This window comes from Colletotrichum jinshuiense, chromosome 7 (assembly GCF_051148585.1).
Source record: "Colletotrichum jinshuiense chromosome 7, complete sequence".
In the NCBI taxonomy this organism is placed as follows: domain Eukaryota; kingdom Fungi; phylum Ascomycota; class Sordariomycetes; order Glomerellales; family Glomerellaceae; genus Colletotrichum; species Colletotrichum jinshuiense.
In genome coordinates, this window is record NC_139314.1 from 2,910,447 (window position 1) to 2,934,097 (window position 23,651).

The following is a 23,651-nucleotide window of genomic DNA, read 5'->3' on the forward strand; positions in this document are numbered from 1 at the left end:
CCTCATTCTTGAGAGCTCGGCAGCTTCGGGGAATCCTGTACCACCGCAAGCCTTCACCATCAACCTCTCCGACCATGTCCTCGAGGACATGATCAAGTGTGTGCAGAGTGGTGAAGACCTCCAACTGTCCCTGGGGAACAGCCCGGTAAGTAGCAGCCAGCGCCGTCTTTGCCGATATTCCGAGCCCCCGCCTCCCTTCCCACTCCATTGTACAATCGCATTGTCTTGCCGACGGGAAGAACTGGCGCCTGGAGTTACTTTACGTGCATGGCAAACGCTGTGCCGCCATCAGTCGGAGGCACTTGCCGCACCCTCGATACCCCTTCCTAAAGTCAACGGGAGTGCCCTTCGTTTGTACATACTAACGGGCCCTCTTTCTACAGACATTACTCTACGGTTCCAGCTCCCACATTCTCTCTCCAGTCCCCGAACCATTCTCCCACGACCTCTTCCTTACGAAACCCTTCGAATCGACGAAACGAGCCACACGATTACCACAAACCTCGTCGTTATGGAAACGGCTTCCCGACTCCGAAGCTCCCAAAAATGCCGAGCGAGCAAAAGCGAAGGGTGCCCCTTCAACCTCGTCGTCCGGCATGGACTCGGATATAGAAAATCTGCAGAACTCCATCGCCGCGGCGACGGCATCGAAGAAGCAGTATGTGGACGGTGACTGGGTCACGGTGGTCATGGCACAACTAACATGGGCAACAGATCACAGGTTATGGACAGGCTACCACCGTCAAACAAAAAGGCGACAGGGAAGTCTGCCAAGTCAAAGTTGCTGTCAAGTATGGCTTCCTACGGCAACGGTGGCGGCAAATCTTCTCCGTCAGGGTCACCGGCTCTGGTAGCCGTCAACTCGCCATCGACGAACCCGATCTTCTCTTCTTCGCAACAGGTCGTTGAGAAGTTCAAGGAGCAGAGGTCCATGATCGTCCACGAGTTGGCAGTGCAAGAGCGGCCCTATGACTACTTGGAAAGTCTTTGGGAGGGTAAGGAGGACGACTTCAAGCCTGCGCTGGAGAAGGTGGCCCAGTTCGAGCCGGACACACAGATGTGGGCGTTGAGAAAGAACTACTGGAGAGAGTTGGATGTGTGGAAATACGACTATGATACCCAAGATACCCGACAGAGAGCGATCGACAACGCGATCCGTCAGTTCGATAAGATGCGATTGGCAACAACGGAAACAGAGTGGCAGAAACTCCTGCCGAGGGAAGAACGAGGAAAGGGCAAGATTCTCAGCAGGCTGCAAGCAAACATTGCCAAAGCTTCTTCCGCTGCGCCACCACCCAAAATCAAAGTCCAAAAAGCAGACGATGCAGCAAGCGACGCCGGCGACGAAGACGTTCTCAAGATGAAGGGCGGCGAAACCATGTCACGATCGTCGTCGAATCCGTTGCCGGCGAAACCGAAGAAGGCTAGCGATTCCCAGGCCAAGCGGCTCTTATCGACGAACAAGAAGCCTGCCGCACCCAAGGCTGCGCCGACCAAGAGCAAGGAAAAAACAGCACCTGCTCCTGGCAAGGGCGGCCGAGTCCTCTCTGCAGAGTTTGTCACCAACTCGGACTCGGAATCGGAGTCTTCTGAAGACAAGCCCATGGCGACCATTGCGGCTTCCAAGCCCAGACCAACCCCCGTAGCCGCGCCGGCACCCAAGAAGAGGCCAGAGCCAGCACATGCACCAAAGCCGAAGATCGCTGTGCCCAAGCCGAAGTCCAGACCAATCGAGAGGCCGATGGAACGACCAGTGGAGAGGTCGATTGAGCGGCCCAAGGAGAAGTCGCCCCAGCCTCCGCGGGAGTCCATCAAACAGGCCAAGGCACAGCCGCCCAAGAGACAACGGGAAGATGAGGCTGAGGACAGCAGTTCTAGTTCAGGCGCCCCCCTGGCCAAGAGGGCGAAGCCCAAGGCGCCAATTAAGGCGCCCGTGAGCCTGAAGCAGCGTCCTGCGGATGTCTCGCATGCGTCATCACGCAACTCGTCTGGCGTTTCTCTCAAGAGCAAGAACACTTCGCCGGCCAAATCCTCACCCTTGGCCTCGTCGCCGCCCACAAATGCATCTGATTTCGAACACTCGGCACCACCCAAGAAGCGCAAGGTTATGGAATCTTCCGACTCCAACGACAGCGCCCGGGCCAAGATGGCCCCCAAGCGCCAGCGCATGCTTAGCCCCGACCTGGTCAGCAAGGCCGCGCGTTTCAAGATGTTCTATGAAAAGTATGAGGCTCTGCACTGGGAGATTGCCGACATGCAGCACCCGCCCGAGGACAAGATGGCCGATCTCCTCGACATGCGCGCGCGGCTGAAGCTCATGAAGACGGAAATTTACAGGGAGTGCCCGCCCGCCATTGCTGTCGCTTAGAAGGCGGCCAAGGAGGGACATCCCAGACTGCCCAACAGCAGCAGATAAACGAACGGGACGGCGAAAAAAGGACTTGGCGAAGAGACATTCGTCATTTTGGAGGGTTTCATTTACAAGCGATAATTCTTGGGGATATCTCGCCGAATTCCTGGACAGGACGGCCGCATGAAAGCATCAGCAACAGCGAAATGATTTTTCTCTTTTTCTTGGACTGGGGATGGCATTTGCATCAAAGAGGACAGACGGGCATTGGCGGCCAGCATATAGGATTGCATGGACTTGGAAAAAAAAATCAAACTGGAACACCGTGGACACGGGCCAGGATTTAGCTGCCTTTCCCCCTTTTTTTTCTTCTTTTTCTTCTCTTCATTTCTTTGATACCAGGCGGTAGTCACACATCAAAAATAAAATTCATCTTGAAGAATGATTTTCATGTTCCCTCCTTCTTTGTCATCAAGTAGTGACATGCGCTGTTGAGTTTGATCTTGCAGTAGACAAAGCGTTTGTTCATACAAGACGTCGACGTCCAGACTTGGCTTTGTTATTATTGTTGTTGTTGTTGTTGTTGTCGTCGTCGTCGTCGTCGTCGTCGAAAACGCCCGTGCGTGGCGGCTCTCTGCGTACTGACCTCCTTTGCAATCAATTGCGCAGCATTGTTTGCCGGCCGCTTGTTCAGGCATGATGGAACCAGGGAGGCAAGGGAAATGGGGAAGGGGGGGGGGGGGGGGGGGGTTTCGAGGCTGTTGAAGCCATTTCCTAATTTCCCCTCCCCTCCCCCAGTGGCTCCCCTTTGTTTACTTTCGGGTGGAGGGCCGTTCTCTTCTCCCCTCTGACGTCGTAACATTCTCCCTCCCGCCATGCCGTTCCGTAGTCTCCACTAGAGGATGAGCTCATGTCGCTAGGTTCCCACCATAGCTCCCCGCAATCATTAAAACTCGGTTTTATCGATTTGGAAGTGGCCCTTTTTTTTTTTTTTTTTTTTTCATTTCAAGGCGTGGGAAAACGTGGGAAACGGTAAACGGTAATAAGACGGGGTCGCATTTGGATTTTGGAAAGATGTTTTTTTTATTTCCCCTGATCTCCTTGTTCCATCCTTTTCTTTTTCTGGCCTTTCCCCTTTCCCCGTTTTCTCCCTAACATGCCTAAACCTATGGTTTCTGAAACGCTTTGACTCTTCTGGGCTCTCAAGAGGTCGGGAACTTCTTATGGAACTCTAGCCCTTTTTTTTAATATGTTCTTTTTTTAAACCCCCCCTCCCAAGGATGTTGAGGGGGAGGGTGCTTTGATTGAAGGTGTATAAGGGTAGGCAAAAGGTCTGGCTTCTAAAACCTCCTTTCTCTCTCCTCATTTACCCTGCGTCACACTTCTTCTCCTTCACCAGAGACGAAGGATGCGCATGCGAATGACGCACACCGGGATGGCGCAGGCAACGTGCGTGTGTCCTTTGCGCTCGGCCCCGAATGCCTTCCCTCCCAAGCCAAGACCATGAAAGAATAAAACAAATAAAAATAAAAATGGGTCCGGGCCAATCTGCGCCAACATTATGTTTGGTTTTGGTGGCGACGACTCTTCCCTCCTCTCGTTGGATGATCGGGAGTATGTATGTCTGAGATCGAGTTTTCCTACTTCCTCTTTTTTCTTCTTGATAATGATAAAAATAAAAAATAAAAAATAAAAGGCAAAAGCAAAGATAAAAATACCTCCCCCCTAAATGAGTTAGAAATCAAGGGGGGCGGGCCGGGATGTTCTGAAGCTTCCTGTCTCTTTCCGTCCGTGTTCAACTTCCTGCATGCTGGCAAGCGGGACGGGAAGGGGAGGAAGGGGAGCAGCTAAGCCCCGCCGCCGGGCTCTCGGGCCCGCCGCGCCGTTGTCTAGCCTTTCCCGGGGTGGGGGTGGGGTGTGGTGCTGGTCTGGAGATGGCGGCGGCTGGGGGAGGGGGCCCGACTCACCACTACCCTCCCGTGCTGCCTGCCCCCGGCCGCGCAGGTGGCAAGGCATCGATCGTTTTTACTATTCCACGGATGCAACTTTGGTGACCAAAAAGAAACGATTTGAACAATATGTCCAAAGGTCTTTAGTGGCCAGTCCGTAAACGGTCTTCGCGGATGTCTGGAACCACGACCCTCTCCCCCTTCTTGATTCCTTTGGGGTAAAGGGCCGTTGCGCTGGAGCAGAAATGAAGGCCTGCGGTCATGCCAGAGCAAGCCGTTTGCCTTGGGGCTAGCAAGCCAAGTGATTGTCATGGATTCCCGGCGGTTTGCAGTCTTGGTGCGGCACAGCGTTGGGGAAGGGAGCTCGCATACGCAAAGTGCCTGCACATGGACCGTCCTTTGTATGCGTGATGTGGCTATTGCTCCTCTTTTGCCTTCGATTTCAAAGTGAACGGGTGAAAGAGGACAAGCCGAGCGAATGTGGCAGGGTGAAGAGCATTCATTCACCTTGTACGCTGCAGGATACCGCGGGGTACCAATGCTAGACAGCCATTGTCACGTACATCACGAACCAAGGCATCGGCCACTAGCGACGGCAAACCAGACTGGTCGTGGCACCTCGTGTACGGATTCGTAGATAAATGTGTAATACCCCTCGCTTGCCCCAGAGAGCTTCGCAAGATCTTCACCTGAGCATCTGCCACAGCGAGATTGCTTGAGCCAAGCAGAGCTCCCATCCAGTAAGAGCCGCTGCTCAAAGCAATGTCGCATTACAGCCGAACACCTCCCTCTGGGCAACGACAGTACTACCCTCAAGCACCCCCACGCTCGTATTGGCACTTCAACGACTTTTACAGATTTTTGCCAGGTGATCTTTACGTGTCTGCGGTGCATCCCGCCCAGCTCAACCGCGAGGTCTTGCCCACAATGGATCAGTACTCAAGCGAGGACATCGCGACCGCCGAGCGATACAAGCGCCGTCAAAAGAACCGCGGCAGCCATAAACGTGAGGAGCGATGTGATGAAGGAGCCGGCGATGAGGATAATCTTGAGCGGGAAGTCGAGAGCACCCTCGCCCTCCTGCGCAAGCCCTCAACTCCCGTCGATACAAAGGCCGATCTGCTCTTCCGTGAGCAGCGACTTGTCGAGACCAGGCTTTTGCTCAATCAGCTCCACAAGCAACTCGATACGGCGTACAACGTCTACAAGGATGTCTTCGACAATTTTCAATCCCAAGCCGAAAAGCTGAAGGATTTCGCCAATACAGACACACTAGATAAGATTTGGGCCGATATGCTGCGAGCGGAAGCGGAGAAGCGAGAGAGGGAGGCGGCAAAGGTCAAAAACAATAGGTCGGTCGACTTCGACACTGTGGCGGCGCAGGTTGGCCTCTGCTTGAGACACCTTCGTTCTGCCGAGAGAGAGGGGTTGCCTGCGGTCCCTGGATGTCACAAGAGGAACAATTCTATTGAGCAAGAGCTCAGGAGTGTGATCAGTGCTGTCGAGGAGGTCATGGAGCTTGCCACGAGAGCCCCCGCGGATCGTCTTGCTTGCGAGGAAATGGTCCCGTGTTTGGAAAGGGCCTGGTCTTCAACGGACACCGAATCTAGTAACTGGAAAGTTCTTTTGGGTAAGCTGCCAGCAACAGGCAACGAACGAACAGGGTCCGAGGATATTGATCGCCAGTAGGGCGATCAGAGAAATTGTCAAGCGGTATTTAAGGTGGAATATGATAGAAGTTAGGGCCACGCAGCAGAAGCGGTGAACAGAGTGGTCGATAATGGCATTGTAAAGCGATGGTGTCGATGTCAGATTCGTCATGTACGTAAGGAGCAGTAGTGACCAGCGGCGGCGATGGATGAATGGCGAAGTGAGCGCGAATTGCATGGTGAACCTTCACCAATGTGAGGTATGCCATCTTGTTCGTTAGTAGTATCCTTGGTTCACAGGTGCGGTGGTGCGAAAGAGATACTGCTTACCTGGGGGAAAAAAGGTGAAGCACCGTCCTCAACAGAATGATCGGAATTGAATTGTCAAGTCCCTGGCCAGCCGAAGCCAGCCAGGATCCAGACGCTGCGTATCGCACTCAAGTGCTCTGCACAATCTTTTCGCAACGGCTCTCCCATAGGGACACCGAGTCCAGAACCCATCTTCCCCGTCCCCCCAAGGGGTTCAGGGTATACATGAGGACGGCTCGGGCCCTGCTTTTCTGATGCCAATTGCAGACGTGAGGTCACGCCAGGCCCTCGCGGGCAGACCCGTCAATCCTGCACTAGGCAGGCGACTTGGGTAGTGACTGAAGAAGTTACTCCGAATTTCTCATATGCCAGGATAGAATGAGAGATTCGCGCTTGCGCGCTTATCTCTCCGTTTGTAGCATAGAAACGCAGCGTTGAAGAGGACGGTGCTTGAGGGGGAAAAGAAGAGGAGTCAAACCTGACGCAGAAATTGGAGCCTTTTATATTTCTGTGACGTGGGGTCGCTTCCATCTCTGACGGCAGCCTTGCATATGAGGCTACCCAATCAGAGGCCGAGAGGATAGAACCTTGCGAGGGAAAGACCCTTCAAGTCTAAGCCCCACCTGCCAGATCTAGACCCCTCGTTTTGTGGGCTTCCGGAGTTTAACGCGATAAGGGGCTCTTATCGGGGTTGCCGTTGCCTCTGTTGTGCGTTTTGGCGATGGGGTCCTTGAATAAGTCCAGACCGCCACAGAAAATTTCCGTGACTTTAAGCGCGCGTTTCCTTTCTATTTTTTAACTCCTTGACAGCGCGCACCTCTCTTTTGTTTGACGACTTTGACTTTTTGACCCTTCATTTATTGCGATTTCTCAAGGATAAATCGACCTCATAATAGAAAACCGCACATAGACTCTTAATCAGCAACCATGTTACTCGAACCAAAGGATTTTCCGCAGATGTGGCAGAAGCCGCCATGTGAAGACTTGCTCAACACACTAAAGCAATTGGAACTCAGCCCCCCGATATGGAGTCACAAAAGCAAGCGGTCTGAGATTGTTCAGGAGCAAGAGAACACGGCTTACTTTCGCCGTGAGGTATCAGCATATCTTTTTTCCATCGTCAAGAGTGGTCTCCCCTGGATCGAAGACGATGATGAGAAAGAGATGATCTGGTCAGAAGCTAGCCGCCGACTGACAGAGCGCTGCGGGCGAACAGGTACGTAAGGGACACAGTTGGCTCTTCTCGGAAACTGGTTGCGCAGCCTCTTACAGAGTGTAGCCATGGGCGAGATTACGAGGCGATGGCCCTTTGGTGAAGACGCACTCACACCGACGTTCGAGCTCACCATCCGAGAGCCACCCATTACAGGAGACTCGCTAGGCTTCAAAACATGGGGGTCATCGTACGTTCTGGCTCAGCACCTGCCGACCATTGGTTCGACGTCTCTGTTCCGGCTCTTTGACGAATCGCTTGGCCAACCCCGGCCGTCGGTGTTGGAGCTAGGGTCTGGCACAGGGCTTCTTGGGCTGGCAGCAGCGGCCTTGTGGAGGGTTCATGTTATCCTGAGCGACTTACCAGACATCATGTCGAATTTGCGGCACAATATCGAGTCCAACCGGGCAACTGTGGAGAAGCTTGGCGGGTCGCTGGATGCGGGTGTCCTTACATGGGGAGGCTCGGGGGATGACGAAGTTGATCAAGATCTATTTGAGAAGCGGAACCAATTCAAGGTTTGTGCAATGGTAATGTCTTCAATAGCAGGGATGCTCATTTGCACCTATAGGTCGTTCTTGCTGCGGATCCTCTCTACGATGACAACCATCCCAACCTTTTGTCGGGTGCTCTATCGGAGCAGCTTTCTCTCGAGGACGACGCACGCGCCGTAGTAATGGTCCCGTTGCGTGATGAGACGACCATGCGGCTGCTTAAATCGTTCAAAGATGTCATGGATACTCAAGAGCTTCCTCTGACTTGCATCGAGGAGGGAAACCTCGATGGACAGGACGACTGGGACGAGGCAGAGGAGGGCAGCCTGGTGAGATGCTGGTGGGGTATCTTTGCGCGCAAGCAGCAAGTATAGAAAACTTCGATAGCTGAAATAGCGAGCGGGTGTGTTTTTGACATGATTGCAAAAGGAAAGAAAAAATAGAACTTAGAAACAAACCAGACATAGATTAAGACAAGACAAAGGGACGATAGATAAGTCGGAAACAACCAACAGACGGCGGCAACACCGAGCAGGATATATTCACAGCTACCTATTCATCGCAAGTTGCATATCATGTGAACCTTGTTCGTCAGATCACATCCCGCTCGCGACCTCTTCTGCCTTTAATCACCGAACGTCACTGAATCACAACCTCCACACCAACTCATCGTAGCTCCTGCAGCGAGAATAAGCTTCCCGGTCACTAAATCTATGATTGCTCGTTCCAAATATAGGCTTCTCAACTTTTCAAATCGAGGTGTTGGCCAAACCAGTAAATCAGCAAGCCAACCGTCACAGAACGCAAATACTAAAGCACCCACGATACCCCTCCCATCGTTATTAATCGAACTAAACAAACACACAAAATGGTTGGCCAGATAACTTACACCGAGGACCAGATTCTATTCATCCTGCGTCTTACCCTGGCCAAAGAGAAGCGCGAGCTCATACTGCAAAAGTATCGGGAACACTTCGATAAACCGCTTTCCGCAGCGCAGCTCCGGTACGTGAAAGCCAAGTACGGCCACGACCCCGAGTTTGGGTAAGTACGGTCCTTCTCCATGGTTACTGCGCTCCTCCTTTTGTGTTTTCATCCTCTCCCTCGGGTTTCTATGCCACATGCGAGGAGCAGGATAGCAGCACTAACTGTCATTTGGCAGCACAGCCTTGGTCAATGGCACGCTCCCGGAGAACGGCGGGAACAGGAAGACCGCGGTTCCGCCGCCCAAACAGTAAGTGATTTTGCACGAAGGTGTGGCTGAAACGTTGGTTGACAATAATAAAAGGGGAGCAGTGCAAAATATCGGTAGCATAAGTCATCTTTCAAGTGCGGCGATCCCGGACCTAGTCCAGCCGCAAATAGGTTGTCCTGGTCCGTTATCAACGGCACACCCAAATGAGCAGTCTCTGGTGGGCTACTCAGTTGCCCTCTCAGCCACGCCCACCAATGTATCATCAGTCTCACCATCATGGCGGGTGAAGCCCCAGTCTAAGGACAATGCACTGTCGCAAATATCACCCGACCAGACCGCTGCTCTCGAACCTCCCGATATACCCAACGGGTACCAGCAGCTGCCCCAAGTAGCCCACGACAACCCGTACGGTTTTCAGCCTGCCGTCCAATACTACGATACTTGCTCACAGTTCACTTCGAACCAGAAAAGGAAACGTGAAGAGCAGCCTGCTGGGTCGATTCCGGATATGGAAGCGTGTCCCACATCTTTCACTGGGAAAGGCGTCGTTTCGATGCCCTCAACTGCGACTGTTGACGATGTCCAAGATAACGATAACAAGCGGTTGAAGCTTGAACCATGGGTACCAGCTAATGCATACCTTCTACCCCAGGATTTAACAGAGATGTCAACGAATGACATCGCATACCAGCAGGTAGGACAGGAGAGCCAAGCTTCGCATACATTTGGCATGGCCCCCGGCCGAAGTCCCTACACTCTTACGGATCAGCCCGGCAACGCCGATGGCAACCAGCACAACGGAGAAACACGCACCCCTTCGCCCCTGAGTAAGCTTCTTAGTGAAATAGATTCCGAGTTCTGGACCCAGGATATTGCGATGCCAACGCCGGCCTCTCTCCAACTGCCTCAGACAGGGACCGATACCAACATCTCCAACCGCTACTCGGCACAGGAAGCGGCAGCAGCACATTCAATGCCAGTTATAACCGGCTCTGATACCCAGTCAATGTCCACAAACACCGATCTCGGGTACTTGGAGCCCCAGTCGGCAGCACTTTGGAATTCACTAATCAACGACGCCAACGCCGCCCCCAAGAGCGACGTCTCCGATCATTCCACCTACAAAATTCCGCTTACGACGGAATACGACCATGCTCTAGACCCGGTGCTAGCCCATATGATCTACCCCACTCTTCAGTGGCCCGAAAACATCACTTTCAGCCAGACGGACGCCAACAGTTATGGATGGAACGTTGAAGGCTTGGGAAGCGCTGCCCCAACGGCGGTACCGCCGCAGTTTGGACGCGATCAATTGGACTCTTCCAACACATCCAGTGGCTTCGATTGGCAGATCCTGCTCTCTTTGGATACTCAGACACAGAACACCGACGGCAATTTTCAATTATACCCTCCTTCTCCTCTTGAACAAAGTTGTAATTCACCGGAGAAGTTGTCCGATATGGAAAAGCATACTTAACTTGGCATATCAAAGAGCCGTGGCGAAGATTTACTTTGGGGACCAAGCCCTTTCAGATAATCCTACGAGACCCAAGTAGAAGTAGATGGGGAGAAGGACTCCTGAAGGCAGAAAATTGGTGGTCATTACGACGTAAGCTATAGCATGATTCCTCCTCGCCAACTTGGCCACAGCTTCCCTTGTGACGCATGAACGAATGAACCCTCCAGCCTCCTTGGTGTATGTCAAAATGTGCGATTTTCTAGCCTCCCAATTCCCAAGCTCCTGGCGCCGAAATCCGTCCACAATGGGTATCTAAGTGCAGTAGGGACGAACAGACGGCGCTACCCTCCCAGTATGTGTTGTGTGTGTGAGTGTGTGTGCCTGGCACTGAAGCCTCTCCAAACTGAAATTCTTCGAGGTGGTCCCGTCTGCTGGTTCAACTCTTTATATATATGTTTGGGACGGCAATGATGTGATCATGAACGAAAATGCAAAAAAAAAAAAAAAAAAAAAAGGATGTATGATGGACCGAGAATGCGGAAATACGGAGAAGCTCTTGGGGGGCGATGCTCAGATGGCAATGCTGCTCGACTTTCTAGACTCGCCCTCTTCCGGCGGGAAGCCAAAGACAAGCTTGTAAAGGTCGCGCAAAAAGACATACTGGTTAGAACGATGGCTCATGTAGTGAACGCTCTTGGCCAGGTCATGGGCCCAGATACGCTTCCCACGGGCTGGAAGCAAAGATGATCCGCGAAACGATGAGTCAGCATGCACAAGGTTCTTGTAGTGTTGTAGGAGCGTTGAGTGTGAAGCTAGAGAGCCAAAAGATCCTGCAGGCATCTGCTTGACGAAGGCCTGCAAAGCAGCTTTCTCGGCCTTGCTGTCGAGCGCGGGGTCTCGAGTGAAGCCTACGTTCATGGCTGCCTTGATGATCAGGGCTTTGATACGGCTGCTGTTATTGTCCTCGCCTGCTGTGGTCGTCGTCGCAGTGCTGGATGTCTTGTTGCTGCTTTGCGAGTAGCTGGACAGCTGAGAAGCGCTGCTTGACCACCGTCCTCCACGCCCGCCATCTGACGTGGTGCCTAGAACAAGAATGTTCGGTACTCTAGGAGACGAACTCTCCGGGGAAATCGGTGTGTCTTCAAATTCTGTCACTGGGGTTTCGGGAACCGGGGGAGGCTTTCGAGGCCGCTCCTCGGGGAGACCTTTGTGACTCTCTCGCTTTGAGTATGATGAGCGGTTTGAAGCTCTACTCTCACGCCCCGAAGGCTGATCAAATTGCTGTTGATGGCCGAAAAAGCTCATCTGACTTGGCCGTGGCGTGTTTCTGTCAGGACGGACTTGAGTCCATCCGTCTCTGAAAAGGTCGCAAAGTTCCCAGCAGGCTTGTACTGCGGAGCACAATAAATCCTCGTCGGCCGCTTTCCCGTCGCGCTTGTTTTGCCTCAAACTGAAAAGCATCTCGGCAAGCGACCAGCATGCCTTAAGTAAGGAATCGGTTTCATCAGCTAGCTCACTCCGCTGCTTCATCAGGCGATGGCAAAGGGTAATATAGAAGTCCAATGTCCGCTCGCGGAAGAGTTCTGGCAAGTTCTGGATATCCTGAGCGCTGTATAGGCTGGTGCAAGCAAGGTCAGCTTCACGCCCCGGGGCACTTTCACTCTCGGCATTTACATACTGGTTGTTGAGTTCAAAACTGACCCGTAGAACGGAGTCGGCGACTTCATCCTTCTTTTGCCGGACATCGAAGAGTGACTGGCAGAAGTCACGACACAGGTCGAGGTTCTTCCGTACATGGTGGTCATAAACATCCTCGTCCCTGTTGTCGTACAGACGCTGGCATAGCTTCCAGCAAGCCATCCATGCCTTTTCGTGTGCGTCGGGGGTTCCTGAGCTATTGAACATCCGTGTTCGGTGGATTGAGCTCAGATTGGCCAGGGTGTTGCAAAGAGTCCAACATTCCTGAAGGGCGGTTCGCAACGCTCTGATATCCGCATCTTCTTGAGGTAAAGCCGGAGTGGCGAAAGATGTTTCGTCGTAGGCTTCAACGTCGGTCTCTACTTCTCTGGCTTCGTCGATTTCTGTACTGCGTTAGACCGGCCGGGGGAAGGGGAATAGTGAAACACACTTTCAAGGCTACTTGTGCTGCTGGATCTAAGTCGGGATGTCTCATTGAACATATCCTGTAGGTCTTGCGCGCGTGGTGTAGCGCTGTCCAGGCTGTACCGAACGGGTCTAATGTCCGTGGAGAGGGGTGGAGGGGTGGGCAGCCCAGGAGACCTCGACTGTGCCATGCCGGTGAGTGACTTGCTCTACCCAATGGGTGATAAAGGCGTACCTTGAGTGTGTGTTCTGTTACCGATGGAAGACTCATTGTGTCGGTTCTAGGAGACGGCATATCGCTAGCTTGGTCTGGCCTTACAGTCGGCTCTGGCGAAGCCTGCCTTCATATTAGCCTCTGCCACTGCCACCTATCCCTATTATGGCTTACCCAGCTGCGGAAGCTTTCTGGCGCATGTATAACTGATACGGCCTCCTCACTACTGCTTTGACGCACATGATCGGGGATGTTGGTGGAAAGCATCATGAGCTGTGTTATGTTAGTCATAGAGCTATGTTCTACTGCGTTGAGACAAGTACCTGGGGCTGTGGTGGCGGATTAGCTTTGGTAGAGCGAGCTTGAACCTCTTCCGCCTCTTCGTCCTCAATCTCCGTTGTTTCCGTACCAATCGATGTGACAGGAGAAGGACCAACAATGTCGCTTGGACTCATGAGATTTAGATTCGTTGACGGGACTCTCTGGATGGATGTCGGGCGGAGTGAGTTGCGGTTGGAATAGTCTGAGGCGTTCGACGACCTACAAATGTGCGTAAGTAAGGATAGGAACAGCGCCACAAGGTCATCATGACGGCTTACATGTTGGTGAAAGGCGACTGAAACGACCCGTTATCAGGAGACGAGACGGACATATCGTTGTGATGGGAAAATGCAGATATTTGACTTCCAATAGACGACCGAAGGGGGGCTTCGAGTGCCATGATCAGCCGAAGGGTTCGCTGATAATGACGATAACGTCCAACTCCGACACAAGGCGAAATTTTGCTGTCCGGCAGGCTTGTAGTCGGCGGCTGTCAGCTCCAAAGAATGCCTCGGGAGCCCCACGTAGCGCGCTTGTAGGTCGATTTGGCCTACTGTTGGGTCGCACTGGCTGGGTTGATGGTCTCGATAATGGGGGCCGATGAGGCGAAGGATCAAAGCTGTGCTGGAAGGTCTGGTCGACGACGGCCTGGGGATCACCAAGCTTCCAGACGAGGAGCAGCTGGCTTGAAAATGAGGGACCTCGGGAGCGAGAGGGTGGGGAGAGCAGTTTAAGAGGAGCTGTGCCTGCTAGTACCTCAAGGCTGGGTTGAGCAATGGTACGGGCCGGGGGACTCTAGGCCAACCCAGGCTGCCCGTGTCTGTGCCTCGCTCACGCGAAATATCGACAGGGCCAGGCTGGTTTCGCTGCGTTATGGCGGGTCTGCGCTTGCTGTTCGAACAGCAGGGGTGCCAGAATAGTGAACCTGACGAATGGAGGGTAAATTTATGGGGAAGATGGATTTGATCAGCCTGCGGGCAACGCGACTACCGCCTCGACGGTAAAAACTGAGTTGACAGCAAAAGAACCAGAATCAGGCTGAGCTGCGCGTATCTGCAATGATGCTTCAGTGTAGGAGGGGCGGTCGACAAAAGCTGCGGCTAAGATTCGACGAAACGGATGACTAGCGCGACTCCACCGATATTCTCGTTGACCATTCGGTGTCGGACAGCCGGGCAAGACACGAAAGCTGACAGAAAGAATAAACGGACAGAATGATGACGGCTGGTTGACAACGCGGCGGGTGTGGATGTTAAGCCTCCGCTGCACAGGCAGAAGTGGCCCAGGGCGGGTAGGTAGGTAGTTCGGCGGTACAGGCGAAAGGGGAGGCCACAATGGAGCAGCAAGAACACGAGTGGCTTGTAGAGCCAGAGCCAGAGCCAGAGATGTGCTGCGTGCTCTCTGTGTTTGGAAGTGGGCAGGTGCGGGTTGAGGTGCTATAGAAGAGAGACAATCTAGAAATTCAGAAATGCTTGTGTTGTGCGAGGCTGGTCGAGTTTCGCTCCGCCCTATGGACAGGCACCTCGCATGGTAGAAGGGTGTAAGAAACAGATCGTCTTGGAGTTCGCTGACCGAATCAAAGCCCATGATCAACAGGACAACAAGAGAATGCTAGCAGCCCATATTGTCGAGGGCAGCGAAGAAGACTGTCTAAAGGACGGGAGCTCCACAGCCGGAACCAATCCGCGAGCTGCCTCTGTTGGGACGGGACATGACCACCACCATCCTACCCTTCTTCCTCACTTGCTCCGCGAACCTGGCCCGGGTAGGGCAGGCACCGGCAAGGATGTCGAGTATGAGGAGGAGCCACTCAGGACTGCAGCTGCGCGTCTTCTCCCATGGGCATAGCAGCGCACCTCCTGACGGGTTCGACCAGTCAGATGCGAGCACAGCGTGGTGTCGGTGGGTGGGAGGAGCGTCGTCGAGCTGTGGGCTGCATGAAGCAGACAGGCGTCGGCGCTTAGCGGAGGTGGGCCTCGCTTCATCCAGCGAACCATAAGCACCCCTGCACTTGCAAGGGCCCCACCTGTGTCGGAGGGGCTCAAGCTTGAGGGGAAAGGGAAGGGAAGCATACCCAGAGAGTAAAAAGAAAAAAACAAGACCCGGGCTGGTAGAGAGGAGTGACAGGGTACGATACCTCGGGGAAAGGTAGAAAGGGCCGGGCATGGCTTGATCAACTCCAAATCTCCAAGAAATGGCCGGGCGGCATGGGTTAGGATGGTGTGGCCCGCGGGTTTGGGGGTGAATTGGAGCGAGCAGCTGGGATAAGGCAGTAGTTGTGAAGGCTGTTGGATTCAATGGTTGGAAAGTTTGGGGAAGGCAACGATGCTGGACAAGAGGTAAGCTACATCAACTTCAACACACAACTTTACCTGCTGTCAGTACTGCACACATATTAATTTACCGTATTGGTGAATCCATATTTCTGCTGGTTTATTCTGCCGGGCTCAGAGAGAGAGAGAGAGAGAGAGAGAGCTTCCCCCCCCCCGGGGGGTATACCGAACAAGACGAGGCCGCAGATACAAGATCCTTAGGCCGAGCCGGTGTGCTGGGCCCAACGGCATCGACCATTCGCATGCCTGGATCACTGCTTTTGTCCCCTTTCTGATTGCGTGCAGTGTGCCCGCTCGCGCATCATGGATGGATGGATGGGCGGATATCTCTCGCAACCCTCTCCCAACGGCGTCTTCTCCCCCATCAAGAGACCATCTGGGACCAATCCGACGATGCCGTGTCATCGAAGACGCCAAAACACAGTCACGCTACCAGAAAGTTATTGCACCTTGTGCGTGTTTGTGTTTGGGGGCAATGACACGCACGCGTGTTCGTGAACAGCTCTGCCCGTCCGTCGTGCCATCTGCCAGTCTTGGGCCCTGTTTGCCGCCTTGGTGAGACTGTGTGCAAACGGCTTGGCCTGCCTGGCTCAGAGCGGGGAGAACTGTTGGAAATAAGTTGTCTATACAGTATATTCAGTTGCTCGCTTTACACGCGCCGGCCGCGGTAACCTCATTTGCCGGCTCCAGCGTAACGGAACCGAATGTGGCCTCGACCTTGACTTTCGACAAGGGTCCGGCGATGGTGGCCCGAGCCGGTCGGTCAACAAACAAACAAAGGCATGCGCTGCCACCGATATACGAACCAACGGTTGGTATTGCTTGCCTCGTGAGATTCCGCCTAGTCAGGTCTCGAGGCGTCAGGCCAAGTGTTACCCGTCAACTGGGTCAGGTAGACGCCATAAAGAGGTTGGGAACGTACCCAGCCTTCAACCCCCAAAGCTGCTGCGCATGCCGTCATCTTGAGAGTTTGTGAGTACTGGTACTCGAGTGCCAACTGCGGAAGAGTGTGGTCAGTAGGGTGGGTTGGGAAAGGAACCCCAGAAGACTCGCATCTCCTCCGCTCCTTCTATTTCTGGAGGTGAGAATTCCGACAATTTGGGCCGGCGGTTCCCTCAGTAATTACCTTGCTACGATGAATGGTGCTAGGGGCACGGTCAACGCAAGGTGGATACACTGATCGACCTCCACTGACACGCTAAGTCTGACAGGCCATACGCAGGGTGACAGGCTTGCTGTCTGAAGGTCCAGCGTAGCGTCAGGGGGCCTGGAAGAAAACCCAGACCCATTAACGGCTTCGAACCCTACTGGCACGGCGGGTACGTACCCCTCCCTCATCGTTGGTTGGAGACTTTCTCGAGAGTTTGTTCTCCGTGTTGCTTCGCCCATCATACCATCGCATTTCTTTTGTTCGTGGCCTTTTTCTGATGCAAATGGACTGACGGAACATGGCCACATAATAAACCGACTAGGCAACACAAAGTTATTGATGGACCGTGGGCTCCTGCTTTAAACGCAATGGCTCTGAGAGCGAAAGTACCCCAGTCATACCCGTCACTTTCCAAGCTCTTCCTTCGGAGCAATCCCGGCCATTTTGACCCCAACATCAAAGGAAACCAGAAAATTGCCTTTCATTATTGTCGAGACCCCGGCCCCTGGCGAGGAAAATGGCAATCTTCCTCTACGGTTAACTTTTCTCCTTCGAGATAGCCCCCTGGCATACTCCGGGACGAGATGTCGATGTCTCGCAGCCAGGTTCATCACCTGACAATAACTCGCTCCGCAAACCACCCTCAGAATTGGCGGGCTCTTTGCTTGCCCAAATGCTGTCGACTCTGCACATATTTTACTTTTGGCCATCCTTGCCGTGATTCCCTCGAAGAATTGCGTCCCGGCCGTCGTTTTAGTGCTGTGATAACCCTGGAGCTCATGTAGGTGTCTTCCACTGATCACAGCGCTAGCACGACTCTTGGTAAAGTAAGCCACCTCGACCCCGGCGACCCGGCGGGTGCTAGCTCCAGCACCCAGGAATCCGTGACCGGGGCACCAGTTGCTGCTGATCATCGATAGGAGACGTTGATCATCCACATCATCCAACATCCTCTGCCCAAGGAAGGATCAGATACGATGCTAGTATGGTTGGCTCCATACATTGTCCCATTCTCTGATATCACCGGAGAAAGAGTGCCAAGGCATTGCCAAGGCAGCAACCGACTTTTCCATTGTCTTCTCTCGCGATTCCTTCCGACCCGGTCGTCGACCTCCAGGATTGCGACTAGCCAGGGGGCTCCGCTTGCCATATCCTTGACGCCACGACCGCATCACCCATGCAGGCCAACGCGCATAGGCGCCAACAAGCAGCTTCATGAATGGTCTCCGGTTCATGAACCTCTATGCGGCGACGCCTTCCTCTTACGCAGCCGATGGGAGCCAACATATCCTGCATCCCAGGTAGGAAAAGCCACTCGCAGAACCCAATGCGCGCCAAGTTGGATCCTATCGCGGTTACGACGGTTCATTCAATGTAGATGTGGGACTCAGGCCTAAGCTTGTGTCTCTGTGAGTGGTTTGCTTGTTCACGCATGTGCGTTAACCAGGCGGGCTTATCTCCAGACTCTGAACGTCGTGCATTAAACCAAGACGTGTTGGTGCTGGCCTGCGTCCCTTGGACAAATCACCGCGTACCGCGAAATGATGGCCGGCGGATATCATCCTATTCCGGAAATATTGATGGAGCTCTTCGCGGCAAAACCAACGCTGCGCCATTTCCATACCCTCGGGTCCTGAAGCTGGCCATTGCCATACGGCCCGCATACGCTCTCTACACCGTTGTCTTGCAGAGCCATACTCGGAGTGGCGCTCAAGGAATTCTTGTTACAAGCAATTGAGTCATCGGCCGTACCGGGCCATGCCAAACATGACAATAGGCTGAGAATACATCAGGCAGCAATGGTCTGACCGTCTTAGGCTCTTGAGAGGACGAATCGCGTTCTCTCTGGATTTCTTGCCAAACTAGGCCAATCACGGAACTTCAGGGATAAACTTCAGTCCCCAAACGAACCTATACGACGCAATTGCTCAGTGGTTGAGGCTCTTTGGTCGATCCATAGTGCACGTTATCCAGTGTCACTCAGCGTCCCGTCACCACACACCTTGAAGTCGGTTTAACTGCTCACGTTGGTGGTCAGCAATGAGTGGGTGGTCGAGCTAGCCATGAAGCTACTCTGAGTGTACTGGCCGCTTCTCTCTGCCTTGACCGCCACATCGAAGATCTCCTACCCTGTCGACTCAAAGCACGGCACCAACAGGTCAACTAACGCATCGCAGCCACGTTGGAACGCGGCATTGCTGCAAATGTACAAATGCCTGCCCAATAATTTGCATGATATAGCCACATACACCATTGGGGTAAAATATTAGATAAAGCGGTTGGATTGGTAATCCAGGTAGTCCAGCAAACATGGCTGGTAATGCGGGCCGGAGTTATTTTCATTGACCGGGACCCGACATGCATTCTAATCACATGATAAGAGGCACACCCATCGGCGAGTATTCGTCAGGATGAGACCTTCGAACTGACTTTCCCAACCACTTGGCAGTTCTTCGGGGCTTCCACCAATTCTGGAACCGCACTGACGTAGCCCAAAAAGATCACTGTTGCCTTCTCGTTTCCTCGGCACGCCTTTACTGCAGGTCTCGCGGCGCATGGGGGACCAAGAACGAGAGCATTCGACCGTAGCCGACTTGGTGCGCGGTCGCAGTCGTAGCTCTGTCACAGGCCAAGTGCAGACTAGCTGTTCTTTGTCCTGAGTGCTCTACCCCTCAGAGATTCCCTAACGCCTTGCAATGCTCGTAAACCCAAAACTCCATTCGTGTTGTCCTGCCCTTGACGAGTTTACGGGTTCAAGGACATCTTCTTCTCGTTACGTCCGTCGGGAGTGTACCTGCAATAATTGTAAGTTTATAAAGTGTTCAGACGGCGGATTGCAACGGGACGCTGCATACTTCAGGAGCTTCTCAATAAGGTCGACGTGGGTCATGACCATGCGGCGGCAGCAATAACGCTTCAGGCCCAACTGATCCATCGCGTCGCTGTTGATGCGCACGTTAGCCTACAGGGTTATGCTTGGGTACGGAGACATTGTCGACTCACCCATCAGTAATGCCGTCGTCGATGAGCTTGAGGTAGCGCTCCCAGAGGTCGCCGGTGACCTAGAGGAAAAAGTCAGACACCAAGTCGATTCGCGTCAAGGGTGGCGCATTCACTGACCTTTCCGCAAGAGAAGCAACGAACGGGAATAATCATCTTCCCGGTATTGTAAGGTAAATGACGTGGTAAAATGACAAGGAGTCAGAGGGAAAGAGGACGTGTCGGTGATCAAAAGTTCGCCTGATGCGCAATTGATGCTCCCGTCGTCGATCGCAAATCGTCGCCGTCGTCAAAGAAAGTTTGGACCCTCTACTACAGACGGGGAGCCTGCGGAAAGAAAATTTGTCGGCCCGCCAATCTTCCGTTTCTTATCTTATCAATATTGACTGTGGGGTAGATCCACCAATGGCATGGCCTGGCGACAGAGCGGGACCAAAATTTCTCTGGAAACTCTTGAACTTTTTTTCCTGGAAGGGTCGTGTGCGAACAGAAGTAGGAAATCCGAGCCAGACTACCGAACGTCTGAAAACCGCAACTCCCCTCTCTGTCTCCTCGCCCCGGACATATACGAAGACATTGAATCAGTGGATTCTTGAGCTTTGCATCAACATACAATGGCCGGTCCGTCGACCCCGAGATCTCGGGACGCCGATACCAAGAAGAGGAAGAGAGACCCGAACGACAAGGACGGACAGGCAAAGCGCCATCGGCAGAGGGGAAAGCAGAGCACCGGCAAGCCTTCCAAGAATGGTCAGGCCGACGCGGATGACCTTCGCGACAGTGCCCTGAACGTGCTTTCTCAGCTCCAGAAGGATCTCACGGACGACCAGATCGAGAGCGAGCTCGTTAAGCTTGGAAACACAGAGGCTCAGGAGGCAGGATGGCAGGTTTCTTTGCCAATGGGCGGTCGGATGGCCGACATCGACCCCATCTTTGCTGAGAATGAGAAGTAGGTGCGCCTGTTGGTGTCTTTGTCGCCTAGTCTAACATCAGTCCAGATACCTTATTCTCACTTACAACACATCCTTGCAAATCTACTCGGTGGCCGAGTCCCTCCTCATCCGAAGAATCGCGCTCCCAGTGGTGCAGAACACATATGCAGACAAGTCTGCTGCCCCCACCATCGTGGCCACACACCAATCGCAAATCAAGCCTGACTTCCTCTGGGTTGCCTGCTCCGATGGCAGGGTCTGGCGAGTCAACTGGAAGAAGGGAACCACGGTTTACGATGAGTTCCGAACCCAGTCGCAAACGGCGCTGGACATGTCCGTCGCGGTGATTGATGGGCAGAAGAGCAAGACGGAAGTCATATACGTATCTGAGTTGAAGAAGCAGTCGAAGGGCGAGATCGTGGCGTACTTTGGCCCCGACTTTACCCAGCCCACCTCCGAGGTTCTCTTCGCGACAAAGCAGATTGACCATGGGATCCACCTGCTGCGCTCTAGCGTTGACGGCAAGACCATTGTTGGAGCCACGAGAGAGGGACTCATTGTTGGAACCGTGACGCCTGAAATCTCTCAGACGGACGTCGGCCTTGAATGCGAGTTCTTCACCTTCGACTCGACTGACATTGTCTGCTCCCTTGACATCAGGGTCACAACCGGAAAGGATGGAGCTCCTGTTCTTGATCTGATTGCCGGCGGTGCCCGAGGTGCCATCTACTACTACAACGACATGCTCCGAAAGCTGCAGAGTCTCAACGCGCCGAAGTCGAAGAAGGACGGTCTGCAGGGCCGCAAATACCATTGGCACAGGAGGGCGGTTCACAGCGTGAAGTGGTCGAAAGATGGTGAGCGGAACGAATGCAGATACCATGAACAATGACTAACTTATCTTCTAGGTCACTACATGATTTCTGGTGGTTCAGAAAACGTCCTCGTGCTCTGGCAGATGGACACCGGCAAGATGGATCATCTTCCTCATCTTTCAGGAAGCATCGAGAACGTCGTTGTGTCACCCTCTGGGGCATCCTACGCCATTCACTTGGATGACAACTCTGCTATGGTCCTCTCTACGGCCGAGATGAAGCCAACAACATACATCTCTGGCATTCAGTCAGCCGCCCGTTTTACTTCGACGCCCAAGGATTTGCTTGTCAAGCGTGTTTGGTCAGTGTCTGACGAGGTGCGGCACCCGGTTCCTGCAGCCCTGAACCCCGCAGAGCCATCAAGATTGTATGTTTGCACTGGCACAGGCCAGCAGGCAATGTTGGCTGGCGAGCAGCAGTCTGCTCCCCTACTTCAATCATTCGACATGGAGTCCTTCCGAAGCATTTCGAAGCAGGCGCTCGCAAGGACGCAACCTACAGATGTCAACATCACCTCGAAAGGAAACCCCATTTCAGAACCTCGCATCACTCACGTCGCATTCTCACAAGACGGCAAGTGGTTGGCCACGGTTGATGATTGGCAACCACCTAAGCGTGATCTCGAGAAGGTGGCCCCGGAAGCGCGTGACCAGTTCGTGCGTGAAAGGCGCGAGGTATACCTGAAGTTTTGGGGTGCTACGCCTGGAGATGACAACTTCGCTCTGTCTTCCAGGATTAACAGCCCCCACGTCACCAGCCGACCTGAGACAGTCCTTGCGCTTGCAGCGGACCATACATCAAACAGATTTGCCACCCTTGGGGATGATGGCATGGCGCGGATATGGCAATCAAGAGCAAGACAGCAGGACGGTATCACATCCAAGGACACGTCTGGTGAGGCTCTGCAGTCGTGGTCATGCGCTGTGGCCATTGGTTTGGGAAGCAATGTAGGAGCTGATGCACTTGCCATTACTGGTGAGCCCGCGGGCGAACGCAGTGGCAGCCTATGCTTTTCCGAAGATGGCTCGACGCTTTTCGTTGCCTTCGGCAACTCAAACGACGGCGCTGTTTATGTCATTGACACCAAGACTGGGGAAGTCAGGTTAACCCTAGAGAGCTTGTGGAAGGGACACATTCGCCGCTTGCAGGTTCTCTCTCCCTACATCATCACCCTCTCGGATGACCTGAGGGTGTACGATGTGGTGGCTGATGAGCTGCAGTACGGCATCCAGCTTCCCAGCGGACGCAACGCCGCTGCGGTCAAGGAATTCAGCCACTTGGCAATTGACCGCAAGTCGCGGACCTTTGCCGTCGTCGTGCCTGGTGGTCAAGCATCCCAACTTGCTGTCTTCAGGCCAGAGGAGCCCGAGTTGTTGTGCGTGAAGCGCATCCCCCACCGCATAACTAGTCTCGTGTCAACTGGAAATTCGTCGGGCTTCATTGCCGTTGATGATGCTGCGCAGCTCTGGACCATCGCCGAGGCTTCGGACCCTGCCGCCGTCGTTCTTTCGAGGCCGCTGGAAGACATGCAGTTGGATGGAGAACCTGTTGCGGAAGATGCGATCGTGGACGACGCGGACGTCATTGAAGACGAGGAGATGGCAAGCGATAACGAGCAAGAAGAGGTCAATGGAGACGAGATGGATTTGGATGATGACGATGCCCAACCGGCCGTCATCAACAGGCAACGGTTGGCAGAGTTGTTCGATGCGGCGCCGGCCTTTGCCATGCCTTCCGTCGAGGACATGTTCTACAAGGTTACGGGGTTATTGGCGACGAAGCCTTTGGCGTCATGAACGGCATAAACAAAAGTTGTCAATCTATGTGCATTATACCCGATAATAGAAGATTGTTAAAGCACTTGGATCAGCATCATGACGTGATATTTTGGCCAATGCTGACTTGCGTAAATTATCAGTGGTTTTCCGATTTGGAACGAAATCCCGAGGGGCACCGTACCCCGCGGCGCCGAACTGCGGGGCAGACCGATCGCTCAGTGCCCCGCCGCCGCAGCACGTCATCCCGTCACGCAATTGGGAGCTTAAGCACCGGCTTACTTAACAGCGAGGTGCTTGTACCACAAACTCGCGCTTCCTTTCTCCCGG

General features: G+C 53.6%; 6 protein-coding genes across 6 annotated transcripts; 4 read left to right on the plus strand and 2 right to left on the minus strand.

The window, feature by feature from the left end:
• Nucleotides 1-5,061: 5,061 nt before the first annotated feature.
• Nucleotides 5,062-5,988, plus strand: EsH8_VII_000763 (uncharacterized protein; the record flags this gene model as incomplete). Its single annotated transcript, XM_083270896.1, has 1 exon — nucleotides 5,062-5,988. The coding sequence occupies one exon, from the start codon at nucleotides 5,062-5,064 to the stop codon at nucleotides 5,986-5,988; it is 927 nt and encodes a 308-aa protein (XP_083128453.1).
• Nucleotides 5,989-7,184: 1,196 nt separating this feature from the next.
• On the plus strand, nucleotides 7,185-8,338 carry EsH8_VII_000764 (putative methyltransferase-domain-containing protein; the record flags this gene model as incomplete). The annotated part of the gene is made up of 3 exons (XM_083270897.1): nucleotides 7,185-7,473; nucleotides 7,537-7,988; nucleotides 8,042-8,338. 3 exons carry the CDS (start codon nucleotides 7,185-7,187, stop codon nucleotides 8,336-8,338), a joined length of 1,038 nt encoding a protein of 345 aa, XP_083128454.1.
• Nucleotides 8,339-8,832: 494 nt separating this feature from the next.
• On the plus strand, nucleotides 8,833-10,636 carry EsH8_VII_000765 (uncharacterized protein; the record flags this gene model as incomplete). The annotated part of the gene is made up of 3 exons (XM_083270898.1): nucleotides 8,833-9,008; nucleotides 9,127-9,198; nucleotides 9,277-10,636. 3 exons carry the CDS (start codon nucleotides 8,833-8,835, stop codon nucleotides 10,634-10,636), a joined length of 1,608 nt encoding a protein of 535 aa, XP_083128455.1.
• A 552-nt stretch (nucleotides 10,637-11,188) lies between these two features.
• On the minus strand, nucleotides 11,189-13,656 carry EsH8_VII_000766 (uncharacterized protein; the record flags this gene model as incomplete). Its single annotated transcript, XM_083270899.1, has 7 exons — nucleotides 11,189-12,236; nucleotides 12,297-12,699; nucleotides 12,747-12,903; nucleotides 12,957-13,058; nucleotides 13,110-13,208; nucleotides 13,259-13,475; nucleotides 13,535-13,656. 7 exons carry the CDS (start codon nucleotides 13,654-13,656, stop codon nucleotides 11,189-11,191), a joined length of 2,148 nt encoding a protein of 715 aa, XP_083128456.1.
• Nucleotides 13,657-19,484: 5,828 nt separating this feature from the next.
• Nucleotides 19,485-19,895, minus strand: EsH8_VII_000767 (DNA-directed RNA polymerase core subunit RPB10; the record flags this gene model as incomplete). Its single annotated transcript, XM_083270900.1, has 4 exons — nucleotides 19,485-19,533; nucleotides 19,595-19,681; nucleotides 19,743-19,801; nucleotides 19,860-19,895. 4 exons carry the CDS (start codon nucleotides 19,893-19,895, stop codon nucleotides 19,485-19,487), a joined length of 231 nt encoding a protein of 76 aa, XP_083128457.1.
• A 458-nt stretch (nucleotides 19,896-20,353) lies between these two features.
• Nucleotides 20,354-23,342, plus strand: EsH8_VII_000768 (uncharacterized protein; the record flags this gene model as incomplete). Its single annotated transcript, XM_083270901.1, has 3 exons — nucleotides 20,354-20,688; nucleotides 20,738-21,528; nucleotides 21,580-23,342. 3 exons carry the CDS (start codon nucleotides 20,354-20,356, stop codon nucleotides 23,340-23,342), a joined length of 2,889 nt encoding a protein of 962 aa, XP_083128458.1.
• Nucleotides 23,343-23,651: the final 309 nt, after the last annotated feature.